Source organism: Tupaia chinensis, unplaced genomic scaffold (genome assembly GCF_000334495.1).
Source record: "Tupaia chinensis unplaced genomic scaffold, TupChi_1.0 Scaffold000384_1, whole genome shotgun sequence".
NCBI lineage: Eukaryota > Metazoa > Chordata > Mammalia > Scandentia > Tupaiidae > Tupaia > Tupaia belangeri.
The window spans coordinates 1,877,679-1,898,206 of record NW_006159886.1 but is presented as its reverse complement, the minus strand read 5'-3'; the positions used below and the strand labels follow the sequence as shown (position 1 = coordinate 1,898,206).

The 20,528-nt window shown below is 57.0% G+C and overlaps 1 protein-coding gene and 1 long non-coding RNA gene across 2 annotated transcripts in view; both read right to left on the bottom strand.

Moving 5' to 3' along the window:
* Positions 1 to 20,528, bottom strand: part of PPP2R2C (protein phosphatase 2 regulatory subunit Bgamma) — a 75,076-nt gene that overhangs the window by 30,512 nt on the left and 24,036 nt on the right. Inside the window, exon 5 of the mRNA XM_006153664.1 lies at positions 13,931 to 14,095. Within this exon, the coding sequence (XP_006153726.1) occupies positions 13,931 to 14,095 (165 nt within the window). The remainder of the gene's footprint in view (positions 1 to 13,930; positions 14,096 to 20,528) is intronic.
* On the bottom strand, positions 6,209 to 8,388 carry LOC102500725 (uncharacterized). Its single transcript, XR_335303.1, has 3 exons — positions 8,123 to 8,388; positions 7,651 to 7,742; positions 6,209 to 6,365 (listed from the first exon to the last, which is right to left on the bottom strand). It is a non-coding gene; the product is annotated as an uncharacterized LOC102500725 (long non-coding RNA).

Genomic DNA, 20,528 nt, shown 5'->3' with positions numbered 1-20,528 from the left:
CTACTCCGGGCTGAGGTCCTCGTGCACGCACTCACTCATCCCCGTGCTCACCCAGTCCTCACAGCCTACTCCGGGCTGAGGTCCTCGTGCACGCACTCACTCATCCCCGTGCTCACCCAGTCCTCACAGCCTACTCCGGGCTGAGGTCCTCGTGCACGCACTCACTCATCCCCGTGCTCACCCAGTCCTCACAGCCTACTCCGGGCTGAGGTCCTCGTGCACGCACTCACTCATCCCCGTGCTCACCCAGTCCTCACAGCCTACTCCGGGCTGAGGTCCTCGTGCACGCACTCACTCATCCCCGTGCTCACCCAGTCCTCACAGCCTACTCCGGGCTGAGGTCCTCGTGCACGCACTCACTCATCCCCGTGTTCATCCAGTCCTCTCGGTCTACTCGGGGCTGAGGTCCTCGTGCACTCACTCACTCATCACCGTGCGCATCCAGTCCTCTCGGCCTACTCCGGGCGGATGTCCTCGTGCACTCACTCATCACCGTGCGCATCCAGTCCTCTCGGCCTACTCCGGGCGGATGTCCTCGTGCACTCACTCATCACCGTGCGCATCCAGTCCTCTCGGCCTACTCCGGGCGGATGTCCTCGTGCACTCACTCATCACCGTGCGCATCCAGTCCTCTCGGCCTACTCCGGGCGGATGTCCTCGTGCACTCACTCATCACCGTGCGCATCCAGTCCTCTCGGCCTACTCCGGGCGGATGTCCTCGTGCACTCACTCATCACCGTGCGCATCCAGTCCTCTCGGCCTACTCCGGGCGGATGTCCTCGTGCACTCACTCATCACCGTGCGCATCCAGTCCTCTCGGCCTACTCCGGGCGGATGTCCTCGTGCACTCACTCATCACCGTGCGCATCCAGTCCTCTCGGCCTACTCCGGGCGGATGTCCTCGTGCACTCACTCATCACCGTGCGCATCCAGTCCTCTCGGCCTACTCCGGGCGGATGTCCTCGTGCACTCACTCATCACCGTGCGCATCCAGTCCTCTCGGCCTACTCCGGGCGGATGTCCTCGTGCACTCACTCATCACCGTGCGCATCCAGTCCTCTCGGCCTACTCCGGGCGGATGTCCTCGTGCACTCACTCATCACCGTGCGCATCCAGTCCTCTCGGCCTACTCCGGGCGGATGTCCTCGTGCACTCACTCATCACCGTGCGCATCCAGTCCTCTCGGCCTACTCCGGGCGGATGTCCTCGTGCACTCACTCATCACCGTGCGCATCCAGTCCTCTCGGCCTACTCCGGGCGGATGTCCTCGTGCACTCACTCATCACCGTGCGCATCCAGTCCTCTCGGCCTACTCCGGGCGGATGTCCTCGTGCACTCACTCATCACCGTGCGCATCCAGTCCTCTCGGCCTACTCCGGGCGGATGTCCTCGTGCACTCACTCATCACCGTGCGCATCCAGTCCTCTCGGCCTACTCCGGGCGGATGTCCTCGTGCACTCACTCATCACCGTGCGCATCCAGTCCTCTCGGCCTACTCCGGGCGGATGTCCTCGTGCACTCACTCATCACCGTGCGCATCCAGTCCTCTCGGCCTACTCCGGGCGGATGTCCTCGTGCACTCACTCATCACCGTGCGCATCCAGTCCTCTCGGCCTACTCCGGGCGGATGTCCTCGTGCACTCACTCATCACCGTGCGCATCCAGTCCTCTCGGCCTACTCCGGGCGGATGTCCTCGTGCACTCACTCATCACCGTGCGCATCCAGTCCTCTCGGCCTACTCCGGGCGGATGTCCTCGTGCACTCACTCATCACCGTGCGCATCCAGTCCTCTCGGCCTACTCCGGGCGGATGTCCTCGTGCACTCACTCATCACCGTGCGCATCCAGTCCTCTCGGCCTACTCCGGGCGGATGTCCTCGTGCACTCACTCATCACCGTGCGCATCCAGTCCTCTCGGCCTACTCCGGGCGGATGTCCTCGTGCACTCACTCATCACCGTGCGCATCCAGTCCTCTCGGCCTACTCCGGGCGGATGTCCTCGTGCACTCACTCATCACCGTGCGCATCCAGTCCTCTCGGCCTACTCCGGGCGGATGTCCTCGTGCACTCACTCATCACCGTGCGCATCCAGTCCTCTCGGCCTACTCCGGGCGGATGTCCTCGTGCACTCACTCATCACCGTGCGCATCCAGTCCTCTCGGCCTACTCCGGGCGGATGTCCTCGTGCACTCACTCATCACCGTGCGCATCCAGTCCTCTCGGCCTACTCCGGGCGGATGTCCTCGTGCACTCACTCATCACCGTGCGCATCCAGTCCTCTCGGCCTACTCCGGGCGGATGTCCTCGTGCACTCACTCATCACCGTGCGCATCCAGTCCTCTCGGCCTACTCCGGGCGGATGTCCTCGTGCACTCACTCATCACCGTGCGCATCCAGTCCTCTCGGCCTACTCCGGGCGGATGTCCTCGTGCACTCACTCATCACCGTGCGCATCCAGTCCTCTCGGCCTACTCCGGGCGGATGTCCTCGTGCACTCACTCATCACCGTGCGCATCCAGTCCTCTCGGCCTACTCCGGGCGGATGTCCTCGTGCACTCACTCATCACCGTGCGCATCCAGTCCTCTCGGCCTACTCCGGGCGGATGTCCTCGTGCACTCACTCATCACCGTGCGCATCCAGTCCTCTCGGCCTACTCCGGGCGGATGTCCTCGTGCACTCACTCATCACCGTGCGCATCCAGTCCTCTCGGCCTACTCCGGGCGGATGTCCTCGTGCACTCACTCATCACCGTGCGCATCCAGTCCTCTCGGCCTACTCCGGGCGGATGTCCTCGTGCACTCACTCATCACCGTGCGCATCCAGTCCTCTCGGCCTACTCCGGGCGGATGTCCTCGTGCACTCACTCATCACCGTGCGCATCCAGTCCTCTCGGCCTACTCCGGGCGGATGTCCTCGTGCACTCACTCATCACCGTGCGCATCCAGTCCTCTCGGCCTACTCCGGGCGGATGTCCTCGTGCACTCACTCATCACCGTGCGCATCCAGTCCTCTCGGCCTACTCCGGGCGGATGTCCTCGTGCACTCACTCATCACCGTGCGCATCCAGTCCTCTCGGCCTACTCCGGGCGGATGTCCTCGTGCACTCACTCATCACCGTGCGCATCCAGTCCTCTCGGCCTACTCCGGGCGGATGTCCTCGTGCACTCACTCATCACCGTGCGCATCCAGTCCTCTCGGCCTACTCCCGGCCGGGCGCTGTTGGTGACCCTGGGATGACACAGTGACCAGCACAAGGTCCCAGGCAGCCAGCACTCTCCTCACCGAGACGGACAGTAAACCTGAGTGCCACCGTCACTGTCAGGCCGTGACAAGTGCTGGGAAGAAGGATGGCAGAAGGGAGGAGGCAGAGAGTGATGGGCAGGCGATGCGGAAGGACAGGGCCTCTACGGGGCATGATGTTGGAGCAGCAATGAGCGAAGTGGGAGAGAGCAGGGGGAGCCTGGGATAGGAGCTGAAAGAAGAGCCCGTGCCAAGGCTGGCGCAGGGGTGAGCTGAAGGCCCGTGCAGGCAGGGAAAGGAGTGAGCCTGGGAGGGGCCTGAGGGGGCCACCGCACAGGACCTAGCCAGGCACGGCAAGTGGAGGGTGTTACTAGTAGGAGGCATGGGCCACTGATCCCGAGTCAGGGTGAGAGTGGAGGCAGGTGGGTGGCTGGAGTCCCCTTTCCACACAGGAAAGAAGGTTCCAGCACCTGGAGGCCGGGTCTGTTACTACCCTCCGCATCCCAGGCCCTCGGGTGTGGGGAAGGAAGGGAGCCGTGTAGCCAGCAGGGACAGGCTCCCACATTTCCCGTCACGCCTCCTGTGTCTGAAAACCAGAGCAGGAGGCCCCCTTCTCTGGAGGAAAGCCTTCGACACCCAGCTCCCAGAGCTTCGGGGAGACCTGCGATTTCCTCATCCGCTTCCCCACAGCCTCTGAGGAGTAAGGCTGCTTCCAGCCCCCGTCCCTCTGCGTGAACCGGCCACACTGCATTTCAAGGCAGGCGGTCCCGCTGCCGTTCACGCAGAGGTGGGAGAGGAACCCGGTTTGTCACGCCACCAGGCCATGTCATATTTTGGAACTGGGATGATTTCAGCTGGCAGGGACTTATTACAGAACCACAAATGGGTCACAGATGCATCCCTCTTTAGGGAGGACCCTGCCCACCTTCGACAAGCCCCCTGGTCTCCAAGTCCTGCCTCCTGAGCTCAAACTCCCTCCGCGGTCAGGGTGCGCTTCCCAGCAGCTGGGCTCTTCTCTCTCAACAAGGGCAGGTTCTGGGGTCGACCAGGGAGAAATGCAGCAGGTGCCTGACATCGGAATGGCACCTGCGGGGCTGACCACAGGGAAAGGTTCCAGGGTCGCACCCAGAGACCTCCCTGGGGACCCGCTGGGGGGCCTGACTCTTTTTTTCCTTCTCGCTCATGGAAGAAATAGAAAAACGGCACCATGAGGACTTGAGGCCAGACACTACCCCCTTGGCAGTGGGGGCACAGCAGGGCTGGAAGCTGGGGGGGCATGGTTCACGTGGGTTTCTCCAGGACTCCCCTCCCCGGGGTGGTGAGGAGCCTGGATGGAACAGGGTAGTAAAAGCCCAGCACCTTTAGGCTCTAAAACATCTGAAGTTTGATTGATTGTCTCACAAATATATGGGAAGGGATGTTAAAAGGCCTGAAAACTTATTCCTAAAAATTCCCATTTTTCTTTTTAAATATTTCTATAAAATTTTTGAAACAGATTTTAAAAAATATTTATTAAATAGTATTGTTTTGTGCCCTGATAATAAGTTGACAGCTTTGTTTCTGCAGGTATACAATTTAGTCCTTTTTCTCTGTTAAGCCAAAGAGAATCAATGACATTTCCTCTCCTCTCCGATGCCCAGCGTAAATAAGGTTACAGCATTTGATTTCACACTTACACTAAGTCCGTGAGATTTCGTGTCGTCTTTAAACACACAGGAAGGGGTGAAGGCCTAATCTGGGGGAAGGCTTTGAGAGGAGGAAGATGGCAGGCCACAGCAGGGACCGGGTGGCCCCACCTGCAGGGGGCCGCAGGTGTCAGGAACCCGCTTTGGACTGAAGGAGTGTTTTTGCCCCCAGGACAGTTACATAAACACAAAGGGCAGGGCTAACAGGTGAGGTGGTGGTTACGGCACTGGGCTCCCACACGGCCAAGTGCAGCTCGAGTCTGGAACTTGGCAACTTGAAAATCATGCGGCCGCGTGTGTGTGTGTGTGTGCGCACGCCCAAAATCCTGAGGAGAACGGAGGAGACGGGATTGCGGTGTCCCCACTCGGGGGGATTTCTCACTTTCCATTTCTCATTCTCCAGTGAGCGGGCATGCCCTATAGCAGCATCTAAAACACATACACAAAGTGCACGCAACTCTTGCACGCCAACTTGAGAAGTGGCACTTGTACCCCCGACCTGCTCGGTGGTCTCGTCCGGCCAGACTCCCCCTACTCTACAGAGGGCTGGCCCACGTTCCCAGCGCGCCTTTCAGAAGTTAGGAGGCGGATAATCACAGAGGCACAGGCTGTGCTCCATGCCAGTGGCCGCAGCCTGTCCCCAGCCTGGAGGAGGAGAACACCGCACACGCCAGGCTGAGAGGCCACCTAGTCAACAGCTGCATCAGCACGCCAAGGCACGCCGGCCCTTCACCACCCCAACCTGACGTCCTCAGGCACTTCTGACGGCGTCTCAGGACCAAAGGACCCAAAGTGCAACAGATCTTGGGAAGGGATGTGAACAAGCCTGAAAAAATTATCTCTAAAAATTCCTTTTTTAAAAAAAATATTTCTATAAAATTTTTGATACAACAGAGTTTTTGTTTTCTTTCAAAACATAGAGAAACCTACTATTGTCAGTGCTTATACCCCCGACACACATACACGCACGCACACACACTCATGCACACACACGTGTGTGCGTGCACACACACACGCTGCACCTCCCCAGGGGGGCATTGGCAAACAAGGGGTCTCCCCTCTAATTGATGGGGTCACCTTGACCTTGGACTTGGAAGTAGTTCCCACAGCCAGAACGGAAAGGAATGTGTCCCAGGGCCCCTGTCACTTGGGACCGGCCAATCCCACCTCGCTCCCCTTCCTAACCCCCCAACTATTTAAAAGCGGGAGGGCGCTGAATCAGCAAACATGTCCATCTTGTTTTCTTTTTTTTTGATGATTTCTTATAATTAGGCTCTAGCTGGTTCCCTGACAGTCACATCTTACTGTCCCCTGGCATGTCACTGTGTCATAGGCACATGCGGGGGAGGAGTGACAGCTCTCCTCCCCGTCCTCTGCTCAGGCGGTGGGTGGGAGGCCTGGGGGGTCCAACCAGGGTGTGGGAAGCCGGGTCTGAGGGGCTGGGAGGAGACACAAGGTAAAGTCGAGGGTGGTGCCGACATCCCCCGGCCTCCCACACAGTCTGATGCCATCCCTCTCCTTCTGCTAGTACTCCATGGCTCCCGGGTGCCCCAGGATCAAGGCTCAGGTTCCGACCTATGGTCGACGGGCTCCTTCCAGACCTGGTCCCAAGCAGCCTGCTGTTCAGGCAGACTGTACACATGCAAATCCCACTGCAGCTCATTCCGGCCTCCCTTCTGCAGGGCCCAGGGCCTCCTGCAAGGCAGGGCTCTAAGCACTGAACGCTACACAAGGCCGAGGCGGGAGTGCCCCTTCGGATGCTTTGCCCTCGCCTTCTCCCCACAGCCCCAGCTCCACCACACACCAGGCAGCAGGGCGAACAGAGCGAACAGTGCTGTGCGACCCCAGGCAAGCCCCTTAAGCTCTCTGAGCCCAAGTGTTCCTACAGGCATTGGAACGATAAACACTCCCTGATAGAGCTAGCAACATTCACTGTCTGTCTGTGCGGCCCCGTCAGCGCCACACGATACGTCCCCACCAGGCGGAAATACAGTCCAGCCCCAGCTGAGCCTCCAAGGCCGGCAAGCAGCCCCTGTACCCCCATTCCTACTGTCCCTCTTGTCTTGGCAGGCGCTCTCCCCCCACTGCCTAGATGCTCAGTCCCTGCCTGGCTCTTCTTCATTCTCCAGAAAAGCCTCTCCCGGCCACCCTAATTATGACCAGGCATACCGGAGCACCCCGAGGCCTGCCTAGAACCCTGGGACTCTGACACCCCTGCTCACCTGGCAGTCATCTCCCTAGGTCTCCTCCACGGAGCTCAGCACAGGGCCCGAAGCCTGCCCTGACCCTCTCCTGCTCTCAGTATGACCCCATCCAGCAAACCCAGCAGGCTGGGCCTTTCACGTGCATGCGAGACCCACTGCCTCCCTCCTGCCTGTGCCGACAACTGCACAGCACCTTCGCCACACTGTGGTGCTGGTCTCCCTGCCGGCCCCACTGCCAGCCTCACCCAGTCTTCTTTCTCCTCAGCAGCCACAGGAAGCCCGAGAACACGCCCCACTCAGACCTGACCCCGGCAGGTCCCCACAGCTCCTAAACCCAGAGCTCCTTAAGCACCTCTGTCCACGCCCTTCTCTGATCTCACTCCCCGCCCCACCACTGCACTCCTGTCTCACGGCCTCAGAACCCAACCACAGGGCCTGTGGACCGGCTGGCCACGTTGCTGGGCTAGGCCGCAGCCAGCTGCAGGGGCTGGGCTGGGTCGGCCTTTCTCCGCACACCTACCCTGGAGGTGAGCCCTGTGCGTCTCCCCGACATGGCCCTTTAAAGGAACCTCGCTCACCCGCACTCCCGTGGAACTGCTTGCTCCAAGGCTTCTGCGAAGATGAAGGGAGAAAGAGCTCAGGCTGATAGCACGAGACTACCTGAGGCCCTACCTTGGCTCCAGGTAGCTGCGCGCTCTCGGGAAGATGCCCTCACCCCTCTGTGCCTCAGTGGTAGGCAATAATGGCCCCTAAGGAAATCTGCACCCTCCTCCCTGAATCTGTGCACGGGCTGATGTGACCTCACAGGGCCAAGGGCGTCGCAGACGTGATCACTGAAGGGCCATGAGAAGGGGAGGCTCCCTGGGTAATCTGGCCGATGTGACTGTATGTGTCTGCACAGGAGGGGGGCAGGAAAGCCAAAGGCGGGAGGACCTGGGACAATGGACGCCGAGCTGGACAGATGCCCTCGGAGGGAGGAGGAAGGGCCGGACCTGGGACAAAGGACGCCAGGTAGGACAGATGCCCGCAGAAGGAGGAAGGGCCGTGAGGAACACCGTGGCTTCGAGATGCTAGGTAAGACGAGGAAGCAGATTCTCCCCGGAAGCCTCCAGGAGGGATAAAGTCCTGCCTTGACTTGAGGCCTCCGAGCTCCGGAACGATACAAAACACACGTGTGTCATTTTCGTGCTAGGCTGATGGCGACTTGCACGGCTGCAGCAGGAGGCGAACACCCAACCTCCCACCTGGGAAGTGAGTAACCGCGTCCTCACCCGAGCGCGCACTCAGAGCAGCTGCAGTGTGCCAGTGCCCCATGCACGTGCGCCATGGTTGTGTGCCAGGGCTGGCCGCACGCAGTCACGGACCAGGGAGGCCCGGCAGCCACTACCCCTCTTCTAGGCCAAGTCTGTGTCCCAGCCACTCCTTCCAGCAGACTCGGGCGCTGTCAAAGCAGAAATAAGTGTCTATTTTGAGGACTCGTGTATGGTCGTTTCCATGGTTACTTGTCGCAATGCCTAGCAGACAAAAGACCCGGATATCTAGTGCTTCAGGGAGAGAGAGAGAGCCGGAAGCTGGGGACAGAGCTGGGTGGTCTGGGTGCCCCAGCTCTGTCCTGAAACGGAGAGGTCAGGGAAGCCACAGCTTCTCAGACCATGGGTTTCCTCATCTGTCCCACGGCAGAGGTGAAAATCTAGGGGGTTTGTTTGGTGAAAAAGAAAATCACGGTTCTATCCTGCTAGGAGAGCGAGGCTGTGAACGCCGTCTCTGAGCGCCGGGATAGGCTGTGAACGCCGCCTCTGAGCGCGGGATAGGCTGTGAACGCCGTCTCTGAGCGCCGGGATCTACCACTTCCTGAGTCCTGAGCAGAAACTGGATGGGACAGAGGTGCAGGGTACAGGACTAGACCCAACCTCCACGTGTCTTAAAAACACCTGGGCCATGAGGAACAGCAGCTTCTAGACCCTAGAATGACAAGGAAGCAGACTGGAGCCAGCAGGTGGCATGGACTCTAAGGAGGCTGGTCCCACATGGCCAACAGTGCAGTTCTAATCTCAGACCTGTGGCTTGAAAAACCATGCCACCTGGGTGTGTATGGGTACCCCAAATCCTGGGAGAATGGAGAAGGGATTGCAGGACGGCCATCCCCTGTGGGGCGACTTCTCACTTTCCCTCTTTCTCACTCTCTGGGTCTCTCTGGTGAGTGCATGCATGCTGTAGCAAACCAAAAAAAATAAAAATAAAATTATTTTGGTTTGAATAACATCGTTTGTATCCTGCAGCACCTGCTAACTGGGACCTGGCTGCTCGCTTCATTTCTCATGAGAACCAAAAACAATGTGGGTAGAGCACACACAGGCTGGGGTTTCCACGGCTCACTACCTATTTGTGGTAAATTAAACAAGAAAAGGGACACAGAAGCTGTAAAGGTACGTGACTGCTGAATAATCTTCTTGCTGGCATTAAAGAGAGAGCTCCTGGCAGGATATTGAGTCAGAGAATAAAAAAAGCATTCTAGAAAAAAATGTAAATACAAAATTATTTCCAATAACCCAATAATCAAAAAGGAATGCAATTAGGACCAGCAGATGGCACAGTGGTTAAGGCACTGGGTCCCACAGAGCAGACCCTGCAGTTCTAGTCCCAGACCTGGAAGCCTGAAAACACACCAGGCCCCAGGTACACGCATGCTCAGAACCCCAAGAGGAGAATGGAGGAGAAGGGATTGTGCTGTGGCCATCCCCGGGGGTGATTCCTCACTTTCCCTCTCTTTCTCTCTTTCTCTCTTTGGTAAGGAAACATGCCCTCTGGCAAAAAAAAAAAAAAAATTGAAAAAAAAAGAGAAAATAGAATTTGAAATGGTTGTGAAAAAATAATTTTTTTCTCCTGAGACACCAGATAGACTTACACCTGAGCTTTACTGACACTTCAAGTTATATCAGCTATGCCAGAAAAAGACAAAGTTGTCATTTTAGGAAAATCAAATCATCTTAATAGAATTGGGCAAAGAGAGTACAGGAAGTGAAAACCGAAGACCAGCTTCACCTGTGAGCATGGGGCAAAGCTCAGAGAACCCTGGCCTGGCCCTGTCTGCAGGCCTCGATCCTGGCTTGGGGATGGGCCCGGACCTCAGCGTACTGCCAAGGCCCCCTGTGAGTCTCTGAGCAGCTGCCAGCAGGCCCTGGAGAACCTCTCAGCCTCACCCAAGCAGTGGTCGGTCCCAAGGTCCCTCCTTCCATATCTTCCATATGGCGCCCCAGGCAAGCACCTTCCAGACCCTGAGCGCCCATCTGGGCCGAGGCCCTCAGGTCACCGCTCACTGCAGCCCTGGGAGAGGTGGCGAGAAGCACAAGCCGAACTGAGTCACGGAGGCCGAAGTCCTGCTGCTCGCTCTCGAGGTTGGGGCTGACCCATGCGTGGCTCATACATCGCTGGGTTTGTGCCTAGACCCAGAAGAGGAACAGAATCCACGCTCCTGCCTGGCGGGCGACCGTCCTTGCACACAGGGAGGGACAGGATGCTCCGGGGCTCGGAGTGCCTCCTCCAGTCACAGAAGGTGGCATTCGGGTGGTGTGGGGCACACACAGCCTCTCCCACACCACCGGCTCTGTTCTCGCTAAATGCCACCCCCACGCACGTCTTCTCATTCAAAACGTAAACCCAGCATTACCATAGAGACATGGAAAAATGTGAAACCAGCTTTCTACAGCTCATTCTCGGGGCAGTTTCTGGGTGTATTCCTTCCCAGGGTTTCTTTGCATCCATGTTTACTTTTCCCCTTTCTTTTTTCTTTTCTCTTCTTTTTTCCTTCTCTTTTTTTCTTCTTTTCTTCTTTTCCTTCCCTTTTAGTAGTCCTTGCTTCTGCTCCCCCCGCCCCGAGTCATTTACCTGCCATTCAACGTTCTCCTCCAACAACACGCGAAATGCCGGGACAGTACCCATCACATGGGTCGCCATCGTTGACCTGTCTGCTCCGTTGGGCCTTCGGGTGTTTCTGGATTCTGCTGCCGCACGCAGGGATGAGCCACCAAGCCACAGCTGCTCCCCACAGGGCCCGGATGGCATCAGGGCTGGACCCAGAAGCAAGGACCCAACCTTCCTTTCTTCCCCCCTCTATTCCGTGGTGCCGTGACCCAGAGCAGAAGGCAGGCAAAGAGTGGGGCACGTGGGGCCTTGGCCAGCAGGCGGTGGGCGTGGGTGGTTGGAGATAATGCCCCTGGGGTGGACTCCTAGGGAGGGCCTTGCCCTAACCCACAGAACCGGCCAGTGTGTTAGGCTTCGTGGCCGGGGAACGAAGGTGGGAGATGAAATTAAGGTCGTAATTCAGCTGATCTTGGAAATGGAACGTCGCCCTGGGCCCAGTGCGATCAAAGGCACTTTACTATTTTAATTCATGTATTACTATTACTTGTCTCTACGTGCACTCAACGGAGAGAGGCAGAGAGGGAGAGGGAGAAAGCCTCACCACAGTCCTTTCCCCATTCTCCTCTCGGGATTTTGGGCATGCTTTCCAATCCCCTGGGCCAGGGCTTGAACCGCGCAGTCAGTCACGTGAGTCAGCCACCTGCTGGCCTCAGAGGGTCTTTATAAGTGAAAGAGGAGGCAAGGGGGTCAGAGCCCTGAGAAAGACATCACAGACAAGGGGGGCACCAGAGGCTAGGAAGATGCAAGGAAGGGGCTTCTCCCCTAGGAACTCCAGAAAGGAGCTCAGCCCTGCTGACCCCTGGATCTTGGCCAATGAGACCCACACGGACCTCCTGACCTATAGCCCCTGAGACAGTAAGCTGATGTCATAGGCTGCCGTTTGCAGCCACCTGCTGGCGGAGCCGTAGGAAACGGACCCAGCCCCTGAGCTGTGGCTACGGGGCTGGCACTGCCCTCACCACCCACCAGCCTCTCAGCTGGCCCTGGCCCTCCCTGCCCCTCCATACACCAACAATGTCCACACTGTGGTGTCCGGCTGAGCCTTCTCCTGGACTCCAGACCCTCAGGCTGCCTCTCATCTCTCCCGGAAGCCCAGTAAGTGTCCAACACCCCCCAGTTGGCCCACTCCATCGCAGCCAGCTGGGAGATAGCCCCGCCCTTACCCTGCCATTCAAACAAACCGCAGTCACCCTGCACACCCACACCCACTCGGTAGTGCCCCCCAACTGGACCTTCAGGGGACATCAAGAGGATCCTTTTCAAATACCCATCTCTTGATCATCAGACACTGGGAACAAAACCCAAATCCTTCCCGTGATCGGGCAGGGGAGTGGCTGGGGTCTTAAGTCGTCCTGTTCCATTGGACTTTTGATCTTAGCTCCTGCCACAGGAGCTTGGCCAACTGCACTTGGCCACCCTGCCTTCTGCTGCAACACCCTGAAACACCATCAGAGGGCCTGTAGTGCCCTCCTTCTGGAACATTCTTCTCTCAGAGAGCTGCATGGCCCACCCCTCACCCTCTCAGGGTGTCTGTTCCTCTGTGATCTCATCGGGGAGACCATTCCTGACCCCTCTCCATTTTGTACCCAGCTTTCTGGGCCCTTGCCAGCATCACTTCCCACATCCTGACCTTGGTCACCTTGTCACCTGCTCACTGCCTCCCCACTTAGCCTCGGCTCCGGAGGGACAGAGGGCCACTGTCTCTGGGTCTCTGCTGCACCCTCGTGCCAGGAGCAGGTGCCTACTGACTGCCTCGGGGGCTAAGTATGACACGCGGGGCACAGACAGGCTTGGAGAAGAGGGCTGGGGAAGGGCTCGGGGGACAGAACTTGGCCAAGAAACAGGAGGGACCGAGAGGCTCCCGAGAGCCTCAGCCCAAGTGTGGGGGGCTGGAATAGCACTCCCATCTCTGAATGCCCACCAAACCAGGCTCTGGGGAAACTGACCCTGTCACCAATCCATTCTCTGCCAGGACTCGGACTTCACTGAAGCCCCCTGCTGGGCCAACTGGTCATTACCCTCATTCATTCATTCAAATGTTTATTCGCACACCCTGGGGACAGGCAGACCGATGAACCAGACGGAGCCCCTGACCTCCCTCTGGGCCCTGCTCTGCCTCGCCGTCCCTGCAGGGTTATCTGGTAACATGACAGAAGGGCTGGTCCGTGCCTGCAGGTGCCCCTGAGGACCGTCATGGCAGCACACAGCGCAGAAGCACGCCCCACGCCAAGCAGCCCGGCCCTGCCGCTATTTAGTGTGGCGACCGTGGCCAGTCCTCGGAGCCCGTATTCCTCCCGGCACCTTCCCCGGGGCCTGTGAAGATGGCTGGTGACAAGAGGAAGAGCTGGAGGGGGCGGGGCTCGGCGTTGGAGACGTGAGCTGCCCAGCTGGTGGCACTGGTTTCCCTGTTCAGCCCGAGGAATCCACGGCACCCCCGTGGGACACCCTGAGGCACACCGCCCTGGGGTGGGCTCTAGCATGAAGTGACAAGTTATAGACCCTGGCCCCAGTGAGCTCATGGGCTGCTGCAGGGAGACAGAGCAGCCCTTGGAAAGTTCTTCAGGGTGTGGAGCGGGGACACACAGGAGGGCCCTGATCCAAAGTGGGGGCAGGGAAGACTTCCTGGAGGTGACACCTAAGTTCGGTGCCTCCTTAGCATCCAGATCCCGTAATCCTCACCCTAGAGGCCTGGCTCCTGGAAGCTGGGCAGCCCCGGGCTGTGCAGGGATTCCAGGGAACAGAATGCAAAACCGGGATCTCCCTGCCAGGCAGCAGTGAGGAAGCACAGCACCTGCCCGCCCACCAGTCCGGAACACGCCCGCCCAGCCTGGCCGCTCCAGCACCAGCGTGTGGTCCCTGCGGCGGGCCCCGGCACTTACGCTTGGAGTGCTTGTCGCACAGGGCCGCTGCCCGCATGTCACAGAGCCGCAGGGAGCCCTTGCTGCTGCTGTAGACGAAGAGGTTGCAGTGGTGCGGGTGGAACTCGGACGCGGTGATCACCTCGGTCAGGTCCTCCATGTTGGCTGGCTTGATGTCCACGATGTCTGGGTGGTTCAGTCAAGGGAGGGTGCTGGACGGAGACTTCGCCGTTCTGCCTTTCCGGGGGTCCCCAATGCCTTCCCCACCCACAGGGCTGAGCTGGTTCTTCGTTCCTGAGACCCCCAAACTGCAGGCCTGGACGGTGACTGCCTCCCGCGGGCCCTCTAGGGCCACCGTCTCCACAGAGCTACCTCCTGACCTGCACCTCCCCACACCAGCCTCCATCAGCTACCCAGCCCCGCAGTGGGGCTGCACCTGCTGCCCGCCTTCCTGAGCAGGTGAAGAGCACTCGAGCGCCCGGTCCCTGCTGGGCCAGGGACGTTCCCGACGGATGACTTCAGCTCTCGGTCGCTCGGTGACCTGCATGTGCAGCTGAGTGCGTGGGCGTCTCCAGGTCCCCTCTGCACCCCCTAGCACCCACTCCCCTTCTGCTGCTGTGGGAAGAGGATCTTCTGCCTTTTGGAGTGAGCCCTACCCTCAGCTCCAACCTGAGCCTTCCAGTCCTCGGGATATGGAGGGCTGGGAACGCAGGGATGTAGCTCTGTCCTTGCTGCTGGGCTGGGAGAGGTGGAGAGGAGGGGCTGCTAGCTGCAGCTGTGACCAGGGGACCCCTGGAGCCCAAGGGTGGGAGACAGCACAAAGGCCAGAGTGAATAGAAAGATTTGGCGATGACTTTTGGATCCTGGATCAAGCTGTGCCTGAAACCGTGACCCCAGACTGTTAAATACGGGAGTCAGTACCTCTCCATGCTTTTGTAGAGATAAGCATTTTGATGTTAGCAAAGGAAGTACACCTGGTTGATATGAAGGAGCACAGAGAGGGTAAGCAACTTGCTCAGGGTGACTCAGAGTAGGTGGTAAATCTAAAATTCAGCCTTGCTACTGTCCTGGCTCTAAAACCTACCCTTCCTGTCCACACATTGCTGCCCACAGCAGTAAACTGGAACCCCCTGGAGTGGCACTCAAAGCCCGGAATACCCCAGTCTCTCTCTAACTTGCCAGCACCAGATTATCCTGGTCACCCTGCCCAAAAGGCACTTCGGCCTCTGACAGTGGCCCCTCGGCCTCTGGTCTCCTCAGCGCAGCATGGGGGGCATGGCCTGTACCCTCCAACAAGAACACCCCTTTTCATTCGCATGCACACTCCACTGCCAGAGCCTGGGCTCTGAACATCGGTCCTGCCACCTCCTGGCTGTGTGGTCGTGAACGAGTCCCGCCACTCTCTGTGGCTCCTTCAGCTCTAAAGTGAGTGAACAGTGTTAACCTCGTATTTTGCTGTGAAGATGGTAAGAGGGGAGCAGTGTGAAGAAGAAGAGGCGAGAGCGACCCCCGGACCGACCAAAGCCCGCGCGCCGCTGCATCTCCCGCGCCCAGCGCCTGAGTCCCACCATCGTCGCCACCAGGCCCAAGAGAAAGGCGACGGGGAGGCTAAAGGAGGTACAGCCAGGGTGAAGGACGGACCACAGAGAGATCTGCAAGGTTGGCTGCGAAACCGCCCCTCCACAGCCAGAGCCCAAGCCTAAGAGGGGCCCTGGTAAGGGAGAGAAGGTGCCCAAAGGAAAAGGGGGCAAAGCGGATGCTGGCGAGGATGGGACCAACCCTGCAGAGAATGGAGATGCCAACACAGACCAGGCACAGAAAGCTGTAGGTGCTGGAGATGCCGAGTGAAGTGTGTGCATTTGCGATAACTGTGTCCTTCTGGTGACTGCACAGTTTGAAATACTATTGTTTATCAAGTTTTATAAAAATGCAGAATTTTGTTTTACCTTTTCTTGTTTTAAGCTATGTTGTTAGCACACAGAACACTTCATTGCAGTTTTTTGGGGAAGGTGCATTAAAGTGTATCTGAAGCTGGATTGATTCCGATATCTTTCCCTTCTAGTTTTGAGACTGCCTCTTGGCTCCCGAGAGGAGGGATTCCCCGACACACACAACCACCTTGGCACCGGTGCCTCGTGGTGTGGAAAACTTAGTATTTATGTCCTCTCCCTCTCTGCCTTCAGCATAGACTTAACTCCCTTTAACACCTGTGGGGACCTGACCACAGTTTGCTTTTATGTCCTCTCCCTCTCTGCCTTCAGCATAGACTTAACTCCCTTTAACACCTGTGGGGACCTGACCACAGAAAATGGGTTATACCAGATATCAGGCAATCCGGACTTGCCAATGGCATTGACTTGGCGTCCTTCAAAAGAGCAGCAGTTAAAAAAAAAAAAAAAAAAAAAAAAAAAAAAAAAAAAAAAAAAAAAAAAAAAAAAAAGAGCAGCAGTTCCTTTTCTATATTGTTGGACCTTCAGGTTGGTCATTCTGCCATTTTCATTTCCCGGAAGTCAGGGTCGGCTCGTGAAAAGTTGTTAAACAACATGCTGAATGTGAAATGCCAACCCTCACTCTAAACTTTCCCTGTTGAGAGCATCAGATGAAGACTTCACTGGGTTTTATAGTGGCTTTCTGATTTTGGTAGTCCATTGAAAAAGGGATTTGAAAGTTGTTGTAGACTGTTAACGATTGTCTGCCCACGTCCTGCCTGAAATACCATGATTGTTTATAAAAAGTATCTTCGATAAAGCTGGATACATCTTGGGGGAGAAAAAAAAAAAAGATTGTAAGATGAAAAAAGAAAAAGTTAAAAAAAAAAAAAGCCTTCCCACGCTGGCTGACGCATTGCAAAGCCCGGTGAGTGTCAGCTGCCATTATTATTTTTTACGATCTGGAAAACACTGATGGGAACTTAGAGACTCGTCTGCCGTCAGCTCACTGTCACTGTCCTCCTGCTCCCACCCCGAGCTGTTTCCAGTCTCAGTAAGCAAGCAGCATCTTCTGACGTCTGCAGACACGAGCGCTTACAGGACACCAAACGAAAGGGCGACTCTGCGTTGGGAAGGCACCGAGGAGGGTGTCAGCGCTCATGCTCAAGGCTCTTAGAAGCACGGCGTTAACCAGAGGCAGGCTCATACAGCTATGAAGAGGGCGGAAGATGAGCTCAGTCAGTCAGTGCCTGCTTGGTTTCCCAGGAAACTGACTGGTACATAAAGCAGCAGAGATTAAATAATGAAAATGCTACTAAAGGTTAACAGAGGAAAAGGGTCGAGACTCCAGGGATGCGAATGTCCAGCACCAGCCTGCGGCCCATTCCTCCCGGCTGGAGTGCCCAGAACAACCACACTAAAATGTGGTCCGGGGAGAAGTGTGGTCGCTGGTGAAATGTCACACACTTCGGCACATTGGCACCTGTTTAACATTCTGGACCAAAGGGTCAGGACAAATGAGGAGTAAATTCCTTCTGCAGAACGTGAGCCAAGTAAACGGTGGGGGGAGGGGGGCTCACAGAAACAGCAGCACCCAGGGAACAGCACCCAGGGAACAGTGCCCAGGTGTCATGTGGTTCTGGCTCGCGTCATCAGGACACTTGGTCTCACTGGGTCATGACTCACAGGTGCTGGGGAGGACTGGATGGGAGAACATTGACACCTGCCACACAGGGTCTCTGACCATCCCAAGTTTCTGTGGGCCCTCCAGAATTCGAGGCAGCGGAAGACTTGTTGCTCTGCCAATGAACGGAGAGCAGACGTGACACGTGGCATGTGTCTCTCCCAGGCAGACACCAGAGAGTCAGCTAATGGTTTGGCTATAACTAAAAAGAATTTTCTAGAGAGCATGTGCACTCACCAGAGACAGACAGACAGAGAGAAGGTACCCCCTGCCCATGGGAGATGGCCACACCACAACCCCTGCTCCATTTTTCACTCTGTCCAGGGCTTTGGGCACACATGCACACACACCCAGTGGGCTTTTTAAGCAGCAGGGTCTGGACCTGGAACCACCAGTTGCCCAAGTGGGATCTGGCTGCCTTAACCACTAGACAGCCACGGGGCATGGGTCGGGCAGTCATGACTCTCTTCCACGCAGTGAGACCCACACAAAGTCAGCCTGCAGTGGACGCAGGTGCAGCCAGAATGGGAATTCACCGGGGCTGTTTGAAGCCTCTGAGACTCTCAGGTTGCTGTCCTGCAGCATAACCTGGCCCTCTTGCCCAATTCAGTGCCCAAAGACTATTCCTTTTCCGCTCTGGATATTTTAGAATACTTAAAAGTTCACAGGACTCAATTACATCTCAACAACAGCACAAGATCACAGGCCTGGTATATGATCTGGGGGGACAGAGTCCCCAAAACCTGGGTCATGCCAACAGCCCAGGGCCGTGGCCTTACAGCCTGAGCATCACTGGGGAATCTTTCTTGCTGCTTCACATAAAGGGAATCGGATACGGTGGATGCTGTGACAACCATACTGTGACACAGTGCCCTGGTATAGGAAGACAACCATGGTCATGGCCCACACAGCAGGGCCCCCTGCTGGCAGGGGGGGGTCTCACACCTCTGAAGCCCAGGGCCCAGAGCTGCAACCCGCAGCTCCCAAGCAGCACCGCACCCTCCAGGGCATAGGCTTCCGAGGGGTCCATGGTCACCCGGTCCTGGGATAGCCTATTGAGGCCTCCGTCCCAGGGGCCACGTGACCTGCAGGTGCCTGCTGCCCAGCTCCCCACTGATGCCATCAGTGTCGGAGGGGCTGTCACTGCGATTTCCTCTAGGCTATCATAAAGCGGGAGTTCTGCCCGCGGAGGAGCTGCAGACAGAGTCCTGTAGTGGATGACTACGCCCCATACCCAGTGCAATCAAGCCTCAACTCCCACCCTAGGCCACCTGGGGGACTTTCAGACATTTGGTCCTGCAGTGACCACGCCTGGCAGGCCCAACACCAAGTCAGATATTGGGGGCCCCGGTCTGGGTGTCCGGTCCGTTCTCACTAGACCATGCTGGACCACACAGAAATGCCCTTTCCATTCTTCAGGCCTTGGTTTCCCTATGGGCAAAACCTCGGGCGTGATCCGGAGCGCACGTTCCTTTCAGGATTAACCTGTGGGCGGCCCCTCCTCCGTGTCATAATCGCCAAATAAATCCCACTTGTAAAACTGCTTTATGAGCTTCATTTCGGGACTGACCTCTCTTGGGAGCCAGCGTAATTAGACTCATTGAAGAGGCCCTCCCCTGGCAAAGCGGGTTGAATTATTCATATTCTATTTTTCTATCTAATTCTATTCCGACTGTCTGAGGCATCTTTTTTCTTTCATTTACACATTAGCAGCCAAGAATCATTTTCCTTGTAAGGAAGTGATGGCCACCAGCATGGAGAGAGAGGAGCAGGTCAGGGAGGTCGAAAGAGGAGGAGGTAGACTCAGCCCTCAACCCCAGAGCAGGCACAGGGTACTTTCCTCTAGCTCATCGGGTTGAAAGGAGCCTGCAAAAGGAATGTTCGCAATACCCTCTCCCTCAGGAGCGGTGGCCGTCATCTCACCTGGAAAAGGGTCTTTACAGGTGGAGTTGAGCTAAAGTTCTTGAAGTGAGGTCATCCTGGATTACGTGGGGCCTAACTCCAATATCGAGAGCCCTCATAAGAGACACGAAGAGGACGGACAGACAGACGGACAGAGCAGGCAGAGGTGGCAGTTGGAGCGATGCAGCTCCCGGGAGCTGGAAGAAGCAGGAAGGACCCTCCTAGCACCTTCAACAGGAGCCCAACACTACCGACACCTGACTTTGGCCTTCTGGCCTCCAGAACTGTGAGAGGATTCGCTTCTACTGTTCCTGTTTTTGTTTTTGGAGAGGTTTTTGCTATAGGGTGCATGTGCTTGCCAGAAAGACAGACAGAGAGACAGAAAGCGAGAAATCACCCCCCAGGGGAGATGGGCACACCACAATCCCTTCTCCTCCATTCTCCTCGCAGGATCTTGGGCACGCACGCACATGCACCCAGTGTGAGTTTAAGCCACCAGGTCCAGGACTCGACCTGGGTCGACTACATGGGAGTCCAGCGACATAGCCATTTCGCCAACTGCTGGTCTCTCATTTCTGCTGTTTTAAGTCAGCTCTGCAGCACTGTTATGAGAGTTGGGCTGTTTTCTGGGAAGCAGGAAGTCAGTAACAGGGGTTAACACGGGGAAGTGCTGAGAACAGGAACTGACTCCAGGGGGTGTTTTGTATGACACAGGCAGGACCCCGTGTGGCTGTCAGGGAGACCAGATGTGACAGCGGGGCAGTGGGTGGAACGGGGCTGCTCTCCCTGGAGGGCCCACAGCCTGGGAGATCTCTGGTTCCTGGCAGCTGTCTGGCTCTAGCTCCCCTGTCTTACAACGAACCCTCTTCCTCCCAGTGGCAAACATGAGCATTCACAGTGTAGCCCCTGGACCAGGAGTTGGCAAAGGCTTTCTGTAAATGGCCAGAGGTAGATACTTCCGGCTTAGCCGGCCATGAGATCTTTATCACAATTGCAACTACTCGACACAGCGGAAACAGACAGCATGTGAACAGAGGCCCAGCTCAGTGACGAAAACGTGGCCGGAACCACCATCTTCCAGTAATTCACCAGAATGACCAACACA